General features: G+C 41.1%; 1 protein-coding gene across 1 annotated transcript in view; it reads left to right on the top strand.

Annotated features, from left to right (window-relative positions):
• Positions 1–11,900, top strand: part of luzp2 (leucine zipper protein 2) — a gene marked incomplete at both ends in the record, with an annotated part of 652,643 nt that extends 640,743 nt beyond the window's left edge. Inside the window, 2 exons of the mRNA XM_084337104.1 lie at positions 8,314–8,388; positions 11,124–11,900. Coding sequence (XP_084193230.1) covers positions 8,314–8,388; positions 11,124–11,900 — 852 coding nt within the window. The remainder of the gene's footprint in view (positions 1–8,313; positions 8,389–11,123) is intronic.
• Positions 11,901–14,777: the final 2,877 nt, after the last annotated feature.

Below are 14,777 nucleotides of genomic sequence, written 5' to 3'. Positions count from 1 at the left end.
CAAGAAGATATTCCTGTGTAGTTTTTGTTTGCCCTTTAAAGGGACAGTGCCGCTTTTTGTGTGTAAATAAAAATCTTGCTATTGTTTTTGGCTAAACTCTGAATACCTGTCTGTGTCGTGCTATTGGGGTCACATAAATCCTTAACAGTACGACCTGGCCATGTTGACGACCCCAGCCGGCACAGACAGTGTATGAGAGAGCCCCTGCAGCTAACTGGCTTCCTCAGCTAGTCCAGCCCCGTCTGCTAGCTTAGCCCCTGCAGCTAACCCCATGGTTTCTCCTGCTAGTCCAGCCCTGTCTGCTAGCTTAGCTCCGGCATCTAGCGCATGTGTTAATGTAGCGTTACAGCTAGCATAGGCACTGTAGCTAGTTATGCCCTGGCAGCTACCCTGTCCCTCTGCTAGCCCCACTTTTCGTGTAGCTTCCCCAGCTAGCATGGCCTCCATTTTTGTGTGTTGCTCCGTCATGTCCCCTGCCCCGCTCTCTGAAAACATTTTCCCCCACCCCTGCGGGCCTGGCTGGTCGCCAGGTGCCTCCCGTGGAGGGGGGGGGTACTGTGAGGGCTGTGTAAGGACTGCATGCTGCCCAACGAGGGGGCGTGCCGAACATTCTACCTCACGCACCTGTGAGTGGTTGGCAATCAGCTCATCGGGAGACTACTAGTACTGCTGGTTGCCTTCCACTCATTGCCAGGTCGTTCTGTATGCTACCATCAACCGCCGCGCTCCTGGTGAGACATCGTCTTCGCTCTCTATAATCCCACAGGAGGATTTCCGATGTTCTCACTGGGAGACGTCGTGCCATCCGTTGCTACCATCTACCGCTGCGTCTCTGGGGTGAGACGTCGTGCCAGCTACTGCCCTACTCCCTCTTCGTGGACCTCGTTCCTGGGGTGAGGCCTCATCATTGCTCTCTATTGTTCCACGGGAGGATGCCCGTGTTCTCACTCCGTTCCCCTTGGACCCCCTGTTTGCTGCGTTGCCCGTCGGCAGCGTTCTGGTCGGGAGGATGCCCGTGTTCTCACTCCGTTCCCCTTGGACACCCTGTTTGCTGTGTTGCCCGTCGGCAGCGTTCTGGTGAGTCTGTATGAGACAAGACTCCGAACTTTTGTTTTCTTTCATGGACTCAAGAAGATATTCCTGTGTACTTTTTGTTCGCCCTTTAAAGGGACAGCGCTGCATTTTTGTTGTTTCTTGGACTCTAGTGTATTTCACCCTTAAAGGGTCAGTGCCGCTTTTTGTGTGTAAATAAATCTTGCCCTTGTTTTTGGCTAAACTCTGAATACCTGTCTGTGTCGTGCTATTGGGGTCGCTTTACAAACCATAACAGTTTCCCATCCCATTAGAATCTCACGTAATCGTCCACACAAACAACAGCAGTGCTTGGTAGTGTAACGTATTCTTATAGACCTGGGCAGTGAGTTTCCTCTGTGATTCTCCCCCATTGCACCTACCCAGTGAAGATCAAACTCAGTAATTATGCCCATATTGTTATAGGTTCATAATCTTTGATGGAGGGATTGATTATTTAACCAATAAAGGTACATATTTGAGAACATGTGTTTTATATTGTAATCTTTACTAATTTCAATAGTAACTACTACAATACCCATACCAATACTTGCCAGTTTTCAACTAATCACAAGAGTGAACTACTGCAGTCGTCTGGTAATCCGGAGGTTCCCAGTTCGATTCCCGCTCCTCCCAGGCAGCGTGTCGAAGTGTCCTTGAACAAGACATTTAACACCTAATCGCCTCACTGCTATTTGTGTATCCATATTATGCAGAAATGTGGGGGATAGTAAGTCTCAGGCATTTATGCTAATTGTACCTACAGCTTGGACAGAGATCTGTTAGAAAGCCTTAAATATCTCTGCTCCCTCCAGCCAGCAGAGAGATTTTAAACTTAAAGCCCCGATCCAGATTATTTAGAGCATATTTAAATTATGGGTTTACAGATATAGTGCACTATTTTCGTACCGGCGTGAGGCTGGTCCAACCACTTTTTTTCTGCTCATGCCCATTTGCTAATTTCGTGGCTCTGAACCTGCCTGCGCCGGGATGGGTGGGAGGGCATAGCTGGTTTGTGTTGATACAGATATGCTTGTGCAGTAAAATGTTTGTGTAAAATCACGCCATGTGGCTGCCCCTGCTCTGGTCATCTGAGCTATTATTGTAACAGTAGTTGGCAAGGGCGTTATTTATTTTATATTATATGATAATCGATATGCATTATTACTAGGGATGCTCGATATTGGCTTTTTTACTGATATACCGATATTGTCCAACTCTTAATTTCCGATACCGATATCAACCGATATCAACCGATACCGATATATGCAGGGTTTCCCCCCCCCCCAATTTTCCGATATCACATTTTAATGCCAATATCGGTAGGCCGATAATATCGGACATCCCTAATTATTACGCATGGAAAATATCATTGTGACCCACATTCTATAACAATTATATGATAATTGAATTCAACCATGAACACAATGCACTGTAAGAGAAAAGGTGACGTGTGGACTGAGGAGAGTAAATAGAAGGCTAGTTCTCGCATTATAGAAATGTAATTAAAAGTAATCACTATGGGGGTCGTGATGTGATGGCATATGCAGTGGAAAACAGAGGTACATGCACAGACAGTAACACAATCAGTCTACACACCGTTCCTCTGGGGTCTGCTGGGCTGACTGAGGAAGACTGAATTGATTGATTGATTGATTGATTGATTGATTGATTGAAAACTTTATTAACAGATTGCAGAATGGGTACAGTACAGTACAACTCAATACATAAAATTGTTAAGGGGATGCAGACCAGAGAAAGATTTTCGTCTTGTTTACATCAGGGTCCCCCATTTTCAATTCATCATAACATGACACACACGATATACAGATAGACAGTACTGCTACATCTATACATTTATGACATACCAGATTTGCAAATACAGTACTGTTTGTGATACAAAAAGTGTCCAGAAAAGAGTGTATACATTTGATGTAAAAACTGTACATTGGAGGAGGTTGGGAAGGGGGGGGGGGGGGGGTTGGGTAGGGGGTGGGTGGGGGACATTGTACACTGTGTATTGGAATACTGACAAAGCCATACTTGGTCATTTACTGTACAACTGGGTTAGGCCATTTGTGGGGGCCAGTTTCGAATTGTGTTCTTTGAGAGTGTTTTTGAAAGTGGGTAGTGATTCACATTCCTTTACAGCTTTGGGTAGGGTGTTCCACATTGATGTGGCATAATTGCAAAACGTGTTTAGTCCCTTGTTTGAGCCGAATCTGGGTTTAACATGATTTGTGGAGCTCCCTCTGGTGTTGTGATCGTGGTATTTATTCACTGACCTTTGGGAAGTATTTTGACATGTACATGGGTACCTTGGTCGTGTAGTGTATCTTGTAGACCAGGCCCATTGCAAGTTGCTGTACTCTGTCGTCTACTCTAAGCCATCCTAGGTTGTCAAAGTGGGCAGGGGTGAGGTGGGTTCTAGGAGTCAGGTCAAGCAGTAGTCTGACTAGTTTGTTTTGAGATGTTTGTAATTTGGTTTTTAGTGCCTTTGAGGTGCTTTGGTACCATGAGGTGCAAGCATAGTCGTAGTACCCTTGAATGAGTGCTCCTGCCAGAGTCTTCAGGGTATTCTTGTTTACCAGAGAGGAGATCCAGTACAAGAATCGAGTTTGTTGGTTGACTTTTTTTATTACATTGGATGCCATTTTGTCACAGGAAAGATTAGCCTCTAGGATGGAACCCAGGTAGGTAATTTAATCTTTCCTTGTGACTATATTGTCACCCACTGTAACTGAGAAGCCGTCGGTCTTGCTGAGTTTGTTATTTGAACCGAAGAGAATGGACTCTGTTTTGCCCATGTGTTATCGGCGAGCCATATGCAGATTTTGTCTAGTTCCGAGCTGAGGGTTTTTTCAACATGTAACTTGTTCTTGTCAGAGACCAGCAGGGCTGAGTCGTCCGCAAACAGGAACAAGTTGCAGTCACAAGCTGACGACATGTCATTTGCATAAATTAGGAACAGTAGCGGTCCTAGTATGCTTCCTTGTGGAACACCACAGCTCACTGGGAGGGGGGGGGGGGATAGGGTACCGTTTACCTCCACCATCTGTTCTCTCCCCTCCAGGTAGGATTGTATCCAGCTCACTGATAGACTATCAAAACCAATTGCTTTTAGCTTGTCAATCAGAATGGTGTGATTGACAGTGTCGAAGACCTTTTGTAGGTCCAGCATGACCATGCCGCAGTATTTGCCCGCGTCCACCTCTTGTTTGATGTGGTCGTTCAAATAGAGAAGGCATGTGTCAGTGGAGTGGGATGTTCTGAAGCCAGATTGGAATTCATAGATTAGATTTTTTCCACAAGGTACTTTTCGGCCTGTTCGTATACTATTTTTTCCATGACTTTCGAAGACTGAAGACTGTCACGTTGGATGTGAACTATTATTGGCTGTGCTGCCTGGAAAATATGTATAGGCTACTGTATATACATAGCCGCGGCATGAAGGGATATTGATGTAAAATAAATGTCACATTATTATAATAGTATTTCCGTGCCGAAACCCAGGAGATATGAGCGTTTTGGATAGCTCTAGAATGGGTGAAGACGAACATCGGACTGAAATTGAAAGAATGAGACGAAAGCATGGCGCAATCAGAGGTGTTACTACACGAGTTTTGAATCAGATGGACATTGAAATTGACAAGGAAACTCCGAATGTTGATCACTTGAGCACTTTATTGGATGTACTGGGAGTTAAAGAAGACAACCTGAATTCAGATTGTTTTCAATTATATTTCAAATATATGTACTATGATATTACGACTCAAATGCAAAAAAGAAAATGCGATAATCCATTCAGTGTCAAATCTCCAAGTTGTCTTCTGAATGTGCACACCGCACTCCAATGTTAATGCATCATTTACCATGATAATATTGTGATTGAAACATACCGTACTGTATGTTGACAGAGTCACCTGGGGAGCAACAATAATATGGTCATGACGACAAGGTCCTTCTTTAGCCTTTAACCGGCGTGGTTTATTTACATTGCACACAAGTACCACGAGACCTTCTCTCTGTGAGAGGTAGATGGGAAGAGACAGAGGGGGAGGGAACAATCCCTTTTATACCCTCTTACCTGACGTCAACCACAACAGCTGCGTCTCCTTACGCCTATAGCGCCCTCTTGTGGAACAGTTAAGCAGTTACATACTATCATATTAACACATATACTCAACACTGTAGGTCATACTGTATAATCACTTTAATGTGATTATACCGCTTCAATTAAAGTCATTCAAGTGATATTTGTTCCGTGGTTACTCACTGCAATATTAATCACATGGATGGAGGGTTATTTAGACAGGTAGGTACACGAGATACTTGGCTGACATATGCAGCTTGTGGATTTGTTTCTCTGTCTCAGCATTAGCGAGAAAGTTCCATAGTAACAAAAGGTTGAAATAAGAGGGACATGATTAATGTTGCTTGTACCCTAGAAAGGAGGAGGCAATTGACATATTCAATCAATATTTACTGCAAGATTGCATGAAAACAGGAATATTGACAGAACACCCCTTTTTCCACTAATCATGTAAGCAGCTTAATCGAACTGTTTCTATAATGAGTATAATATATAATGAGAGTAAGGACAATAATTCATATTTTTTATGTGCATGTAATCAAATAGAACCGTATTATCCCTGAGGGAGAATGTGCATCATGATCAACAGAAAGGCAGTCCATCGAGAAATGTAGAAACAACTAAAAAAAGTATAAAGATATTAAAAACACAACATAAGCTAAAGTAAAGAAACTACTCTGGAATAAGGGGACAAAAGATATTAAAGCCCCAATCCGTGATTTTGGCCTTTAGGTACAAGTGTGTATCATATTTCAACATACATAGGTTAACATGAGGGGAAGAGTGTGGCCAAGGGGCATCTGCCATCCCAATATTGAGTTAGGAGTGGCCGCACCCCGCCAAAGATCTCACCCAATGTAATAGTCACAGTCTCATTGGCAGTGACAGACAATACTGCTTGAGTGTGGTGGTTTGACTATTTTTTTTCTCTTTTCATATGCAACCGAAGTAAACAAAACAAGGAACTTTGTGTGCTGTATTATTTTCTATTTACTTTAGTTTAGTTAGTCATCTACCCATACATTATATTGCAATACCGTTGGGCTGCTACATATACATCATACCTCAACCATATAATTGTAATCCCAAAGAATATTTTTAAGAATAATTTTAAACTAGCCATCTGCACTTTTGTCAATTTATACTGTCAATAATATGCAAAGCATTAAATACATACATCACAAGCAAAACCTTCCAGATACATTTAATTTTCTTTTGAATTTTATCGTCAGACATACACTTATATTCATTGACGTGTACACAAAGGACTTTCATTTACCTTATTGTTGCCCTTCCATCCAACAGTTTTTTTTATAACATTTTGAGGACCTCATCTCTGGCATTAATTGAATACAACTTTAACACAATTTTCAAAACACAATACAATATCTTGTATCTTTCTAAAACTTTGTGTGAAAGGATATGTATTACATATATTGCACATTTATAGCATTCACCAGACATCTCTATCTTGATTTATTAAATCAAAATAATAGATTTTTTATTTTATATGTGTGTTTGTTTGATATTTTATGTTGCATTGTTTTACGATGCAGTACTGTATGTTTTGACAATGACTTGTTGAAATGAAAAGGAGGACTTTGAATAAGGACTTCTTTCCTCTCCTGCTAAATTAACACTACTGTTTTACTGTGTATTGTTTGATCTACTTTGCAAATAAACTAAACTAAAACATTAAGTGAGACAGCTGCCATATGTGTTGGATTCAATGCTCTTTGTTTCAGTACATGAGCACATAACAAAGATGTTTTAATGTTGTACCACTCCAAGCTGGTAATTCAGTGCATTTCATAACATGTGTATTCTTCAGTGCGGAATAAAGAATGGAATAAAATGGAATTGAATACGTAAGGGATAATCAACAAGTGTGTGTTGAACGGTTTTAAAGCATGGCGTGGAGGTTTCTGTTTAATGCACCCCCTACAAGATTATTCCACTTGTACCATGCACTTACCATTGATGTGTTTTTGTTTGTTGATTTGTTTATAAAGTTGATAAGTCAGTTGTGCTTGCCAAGTAAAAGCTTTGACAACTGTGCTCTTTAATGTTGCTATGGTTAGAGGTTGGGTCTAGCGGATGAATTTACAATGGTGATTAAACTTAAGCTAAAATATGTGTGCATTAAACGGTTCTAACGCAAACCTGCCGACCAATCAGAAAAGAGTATTCTTTCACCATGGTATAAAATGTTTTGCCCTACCAGTGTCAGACCCATGGTGACACCCCTGCATATATATGACTGCTGATAATCATAGCATACCCCACAAACACTGAATAGTAGCACAGTGTATGTGTGTGTGTGTGTGTGTGTGTGTGTGTGTGTGTGTGTGTGTGTGTGTGTGTGTGTGTGTGTGTGTGTGTGTGTGTGTGTGTGTGTGTGTGTGTGTGTGTGTGTGTGTGCGCATGTGCGTGCATGTGTGTGCGTGCATGCATACAGAAATATCTGATCCAGTTTATCTGGCTACTGTAAACCTGGTCAATGTCCTCATGTGATGTATAGCTATGCTTTTTAAATGAACAGACACTATGCATGGCCCTGCTGCTAGAATGAACAGACACTATGCTAGCCATGCTGTTAAAATGAACAGACACAATGCATATCCATACTATTAAAATGAACAGACACTATGCGTGGCCATCCTGCTAGAATGAACAGACACTATGCATGGTCATCCTGCTAGAATAAACAAACACTATACATAGCCACGCTGTTAGAATGAACAGACACTATGCATGGCCACCCTGCTAGAATAAACAAACACTATACATAGCCACGCTGTTAGAATGAACAGACACTATGCATGGCCACGCTGTTAGAATGAACAGACACTATGCATGGCCACCCTGCAAGAATAAAAATACACTATACACAGCCATGCTGTTAGAATGAACATAAACTATGCATGGCCATGCTGCTAGAATGAACAGACACCATACATAGCCATGCTGCTAGAATGAACAGACACCATACATAGCCATGCTGTTAGACTGAACAGGCCCAATCAGTGTCACTCTGATGGCCCTTTTCATCTCATGCATTATCACTTCAGCCTTAATGCACCGTCTGTCTGCAACTCCGCAGCATGTACAGAGACAGACACTGTTGACATTTCCTTGTCTTCATTCAGACCGGGGGAGATTGCTTCCAGAATCAGACGGAGGAATCGTCCCTGGAAAGTAAAAAGCTGCTAGCGCAACATCAGGTGAGCTTTACACTGTACTCTTATCTACATATTTCTTGTAGTCTGTGTGTGGGTTATGGTGGAATAATGCACACTAAGGCAATACGATATAGTGAACTGTATTCAATGTATTATGCTCTTAGAAGCTTAAGCATATATCTGCCTCCTTCAGTCATATTGAATGGAGTCACACCTGTTTGGCAGATGGCATGGCGAAGCAGCACATATCCTATCACCTCTGCTGAGTGCAACACTGCTGCCACGCATTCTAAGTGACAGTTCTACAGTATGTCTTTAAACACAGGCTGTTATTTCCATTTAGCAGAGAGAAATGTTCACAGTGAGGCCACATACACTGCGTTTCCGTGCAGAGAAAAAAATGTATCGCATTCAGTGACCATTGATTTCACACGCAATAAAACCATAGGCTATGCACACGATTTATGCTATTTGTAAAAGGTCATGGGTTTCGAGTATGACATGATGCAAGAGTTCCATGTTTAACATGATCTCACAATAAATAAATATTATTTCAGGTCATCTGGCCCATTTAGGAAATCCCTGAACATGATATTGCATTGGTTTGTGATAGATTATTAGTTACTGGGTATTTCAAAGTACCTCATATTTCATACCATTTTGAAGCTAACAACTAGGGCTTTCCAATGATATAAAATAAGTGATTATCATCATAATATTTATTATTATGGTTCATGTAGTTGCACTTGAACTTGTTGAAATTAAACTACAAATTTATTTTCAAACACTTTCCTTGCTTATTTTAGATTGTATGTGTAATGAATGGAATGTAGACAATCGTGTTGGCAATATAGAACAACTGACAGATTAGAAATAGCATCTATTGTTCAAAAGTTATGAATTAATTAATGAAACTAGATTAGATAAAGACATTAATTTTTTTTTTACATATTGTGATGGTAATTATAAAACATTCATGTGTGTGTTAAAATTTGTCTTCAAACTTACCCCATTCTCTTCAGAGAGCCCTGTCTTCCTCCATACTCTGCCGATCTAGATCCATATTTTCTGGGTAGGGTAGTAGCGTGGCTCGCCCTGGGTCTCCCTGGCTCTCAGCTGGTGTTGATAGCCAACGCTAGCATGGGAATTAGCGTCCAGCAGCTAGGGCTTGTTGTCAATTCTAGGTTGATAAATGAAATATGTTACATATACGAATATGACCCACTAATGAATACACTAAATACAGCAATGTGGCTATTTGAAAACACTGCATTTGCGCGTTAGCTCAGCAGCTAATGCATGCTAGCTAGGGTTGCCACCCGTCCCTTAAAATACGGAATCGTCCCGTAATTGTAAACTAAAAGACGCGTTCCGTATTGAACTGATACGGGACGCCCTATGTCCCGTATTGTAAGGTTGCCAGTTTAGTGAGAGAAATGAGCCAGCCGAGCTACAAAAACAAGCCAAAATTGTCAAAGTCGGGGGAAATAAACAGACATGGCAACTCTGTTATGGTGGGCGTGCGCTCAGCAGCTCACCGACCAATGAGAATTAGCGCTTTCACGTTGCTAGGAAGAGTTCTGTGCCGCAGCTGTGCCCAACCTCTGTCTGCGCGCTCGCCTTGAAAATATGTCTACAGCAGACACTCCACCGCGTCCTAAAAAGACAAAACGCCTCCAGAAATACAGACCTGAGTGGGAAGAGGCAAATCCCTGGGTTGATAGTGTCAATGGAGATGTTTACAAAGCTAATTGTAAAGTATGTAGGCGTGTGTTTTCTGTGGCACATGGTGGACTGACTGACATCAGACAGCATGCCTCCGGAGAACAACATGCCAGAAATATAAGAATGCAAAGGACCCAAGCACAGGTGTCACAGTTCTTCATGACTGAAACATCTCCTGAGATTGATTCGGTATGGGATATTATTAATTACATCTTATTTATCTGGTTGTGTTTTTAACTAGATGTCAGTATTGCTATACCTGCCCTGGCAGAGGCAGCCTACATATTGGCTGCTGAATCTGATGTTGATTGATTGATTGATTGATTGAAAACTTTATTAACAGATTGCAGAATGGGTACAATACAGCACAGCTCAATACACACAATTGTTAAGGGGATGCAGACCAGAGAAAGACTTTCGTATTGTTTACATCAGGGTCCCCCATTTTCAATTCATGACTATGTTGGCATAGTCTAGGGCTATTTCAGTTGACTAATATGGTTGATTGTTCATTAATGTTGAGATTTTAAAGTCTAATAAATAAACATGTATTTAATATATATTAATCAATATAATTAAATAGTGTGCCCATTTAAATTCTTATGTTGTTATGCTCATCTGGAAAACGGAATTCTTCATAATAACAGTTAATAAATACATAAATAATATAATTCATAAATACATAAATGCAAAAATACTTAAATAAATACTTAAACATAAATAAATAGTGTTCAGACAACAATATAAAAGTAAATGTCATACTGTTCAATTTCATTTCATTTAAATTTGATCATCCCACTCCTCCCCTCTAGGTTACTGCAGCTGAGGTGACACAGGTATACCACACGGTTAAACACAACCTCAGCTACAATAGTGCTGACTGTGCACACAAGCTCAATCAAAAGGTTCTACATGATTCTAAAATAGTAAAGAAAATGACTTTAGGAAGAACAAAGGCAGAGGCTCTGGTCAAAGATGTCCTTGCTCCAAAGGCAGTGGGTGATGTTCTCAAGGCCTTAACATCAGACAAACCCCTCCCATTCTCCATACAGACGGATGCATCAAATAAAGGGAACAGGAAGATGTTTCCCCTTGCTGTCCAATACTTCACCCCAGAGTGTGGGGTCACCAACAAAATGCTAGATTTCATTGAGAATCCAGATGAGTCAGCTGCCGGGATTGTAGCTCTCCTAGAACAATCCCTTGAGAAATGTGGCTTATCATTAAATCAAGTGACAGCATTTAGTGCAGACAACACAAATGTGAATTATGGAATTCACAACTCTGTCTTCACCAACCTGAAGAAGAAACAAAAAGATCTGCTGCAAGGAAACTGCCATGCCCACATATTGCACAACACAGTGAAGCACGCTCTTGACAAGCTCACCATAGATGTGGAAAATGTTGTGCTGAAGGTCTATGGCCACTTCTCTGTATCTGCCAAACGAAGAGAATCACTCAAAGAATTTTGTGAGTTCTGTGATGTTGAGTTCCAAGAGATTCTACGACATGGCACAACCAGGTGGCTCTCTCTTAATCCAGCCATCCACAGACTAATGCAAACCTGGACTGCATTGAAGTCTTACTTCATCAGCCTGGGGGATGAGTGTCCCAAACGGCTTCAAGAGTTGTTAAAGCTCAGTGAAGACTCAAATGAGGAAGATGGAGACATAGTGGAGGTTTACCTTCTCTTCTGCAATAATATCCTCTCCCTCTTTGAGGAAGTTGTAAAGAAGCTGGAGAGTAATGCAACCACCTGTGTTGAGTTATATTCCATCATGGATAACTTCAAGCAGAAACTCACACAGAGACGAGATGACCAGTTCTAAACTGCACCTCGTCCATTTATGCCTTGCACTATATAGTATTGTATTAGTACACTGCACAGTATTGTATATTGTATGGTAACTACGTCTACGAACATTGTACATATGTCTAAACTGAACACTGTGACCTCTTTTTTACTCTTTTTTACTTCTAATTTTTACTATGTTTTTATTTCATACTTATCTTGTCATGCACAGTCTCTGGAGCGCAACAGTAAGAAGCATTTTGTACAAAAGTATTCTGTACTTCTGTATGACAACTATTAAAGAAACTTGAAACTTGAAAACTTCTACGGCTACTTAACTAAAGTGAAGCTGCAGCGCCTCCTTCCACAGAAAGCAGATATGGCAAGGGCAGAGTTCACTGCATTTCTTAACACTGCAATCTCATATGTTGAGAAATGGTTCAACTTCTCAGAAGACAACTGGCTGTTCTCACTGCAACCTCTCTCTCTCTGCACCATGGCACCTTGACCTTTGATGACATTGAGAAGGTGGCTAGTAAGCTCAACCTCATCCATAAAGTCAAGATGGATGAACTTTATGATGAATGCACCACAGTCAATACCATTCTGAAGAGGCTCAGAGAAGATGCTGAGGATGAATGGAAGTCCAAAGGTGTGGCCGCCAGGTGGATGGCTGTTTTTAAAGTAGCTGACCTGCCTAACATGCTGTCTATCATCAGCCACATCTTGAGCATCCCAGCATCCACTGGATATGTGGAAAGGATTTTTTCCAGAATGACCAACAAGTGGAGTGACAGCAGGAACAGGTGCTCAGTGGAGCTCATGAGGAGTGAGCTCCTGATCACTCTCAACTTTGAGCAGTTCAGAGTTTCACAGCACTGCTTTGAAAGACAAAGAGCTACTCAGTGCTGCAAGGAGTAACAAGAAGTACACTTGGAAAAAGAAGTAACACAGTGAGGAAGAGAGGGAAGGCTGTTGACTGTTTAACCCTGGTCTACACCAAAGAGGACATAAACACTTTCTGATGGACCCATGACTTTTTGGCTAAGAGGGTTGAGGGAAGGAGGATTTATTTGCACTTTATTTTTTATTAATCTTTTAATTTGGGTCACACAAGTGTTTCATTGTATTATTGCCCTCTTTCAGTAAAAGTGTTCCCAGGCTTTGTTTTTACAGCACTTTATATGCATACAGTATTATGCTCAGGTTGAGGCAATAGTTCAGCCAATTTATTTAAACAATGTTAAATGCAAATAAAGCACTTTAAACTTTAAGTATGACTAAATGCTTTCTTGACTATATATTAGTAACTGTTCCAAAATGCATAGATTTCTATGTATTTTAGGGGTTTGGGGGGCTAGCTCTTTTTAATATAAATGTCATTGTTTTATTTAGATTTCATAGATTTCTATGCATTTCAGGAGTTTGGGGGGCTGGCTCCCCAAAATAATTAAATAACATAACCCTAACCCTAACCCTAAAACCGAAATAAAGTGACAAAATCCGGCCATTTTTGCCCAAAAAACGCCCCAAAACCGCTACGTGCACGCTCGATTATCGGTGTCCCTTATTTCTATTAGTCAAAGGTGGCAACCCTAGCTAGCCCCTACTAGCCTGGGGGAAAATATAAGTACACAGCGGTACTTTTGAAAACAAGCTTTTTGAGTGGAAAATATGACCAGAATCTCTGGAAAAACATCTCACAAACACTATAGACGGTCATAAACGTTAACAAATGCTATAATAAGTCCAACAAATTACTATAAACAGTACTTACACGGTCGTATCGAAATACTCAAACGCACGTTGATTCCCCCGAGAAATGTATTCCTTGACTCCTTCGCTCTGGGAAAATATACTAAAAAACTCGGCCGGCCGTCGACGGGGGCTTTTATAGAGTTCCTCTAAGACCTGTGGACTAATACTTGCTGTGCTTGTGGTGGTTGGTCTTCCTAATATGGTCACAAAAATGGTGACCCTCCGCCACAAAATGGCCATACAGGGTGGATCAGAATGACTACCGCGCCCTAGATCACAGCGCCGTGACGGGCGACCTGGAAGAGTTGAAATTTGTGCTGAATTCTAACTCCACTTCCTATAAAATGTTTCACTGCGCACGACTGCTACAATACATGGCTTAGCAGGTGATTGAATGTGTAATGACTTACATTTCAACATCTATGGATGCATTAAGCTAATTACATGCCGCCATGTTCCATTTTCAACAATGAGGTCCTGATACGTCCCTATGACCAAATCTCCTACAATGAAAGACATGTGATTGCCTTTAGTCTGGCACAAGTACTTTTAGCCCACTCGATACCACTCCTGAAGAGAAACAACCCTTTCCTGTCTGCAATCTCATGTGAGATTAGGCTTTGAGAACTGAACATGCTAATCAAGATGTTACAGTGGCTACTGGCCATTGAAAACTATAGAGTTTTTCAAAGCGGTATTGACACCTTTCTTCTACTGCCAATAGGGAGACCATTACAATCAATAATTATGTCTGAATTTTATGATGACATTTTGTATGTGCATGCCTATCCCTCCACATTAACTCATTCAGCGCCAGCTATTAGTCGGGGCCCGCTGTAGCTAGGCCGCGCTTTAAACGATAGGAGTGCATCACCTTATTTGTAGAGCTATAACTATATTCTATATTATAGCTATGGATACAATACTATGGCCCATTTGACATCACCTATCTATCGTTCAATATGTGAAAAATAATACATTTTTCCATCTATTATTCCAGTGTTATACCGTGGTGAATATAAGTATGGTTTTAGAGCGGTCTAGGGTCATTCATGAAATGCTGAGTTATAGCCTTATACGTCAATTCAACTATAGATGTTGCCGTTTCTTGCCTGTACACGCTATTATTCTGAAATCAAATCTATATCATAGGTAT

The sequence above is a fragment of the Notolepis coatsorum genome (genome assembly GCF_963971535.1).
Source record: "Notolepis coatsorum genome assembly, chromosome: 20".
Lineage (NCBI taxonomy): Eukaryota > Metazoa > Chordata > Actinopteri > Aulopiformes > Paralepididae > Notolepis > Notolepis coatsorum.
Note: the sequence above shows the minus strand (reverse complement) of the source record. Positions and strands in the feature narration are given on the sequence as shown.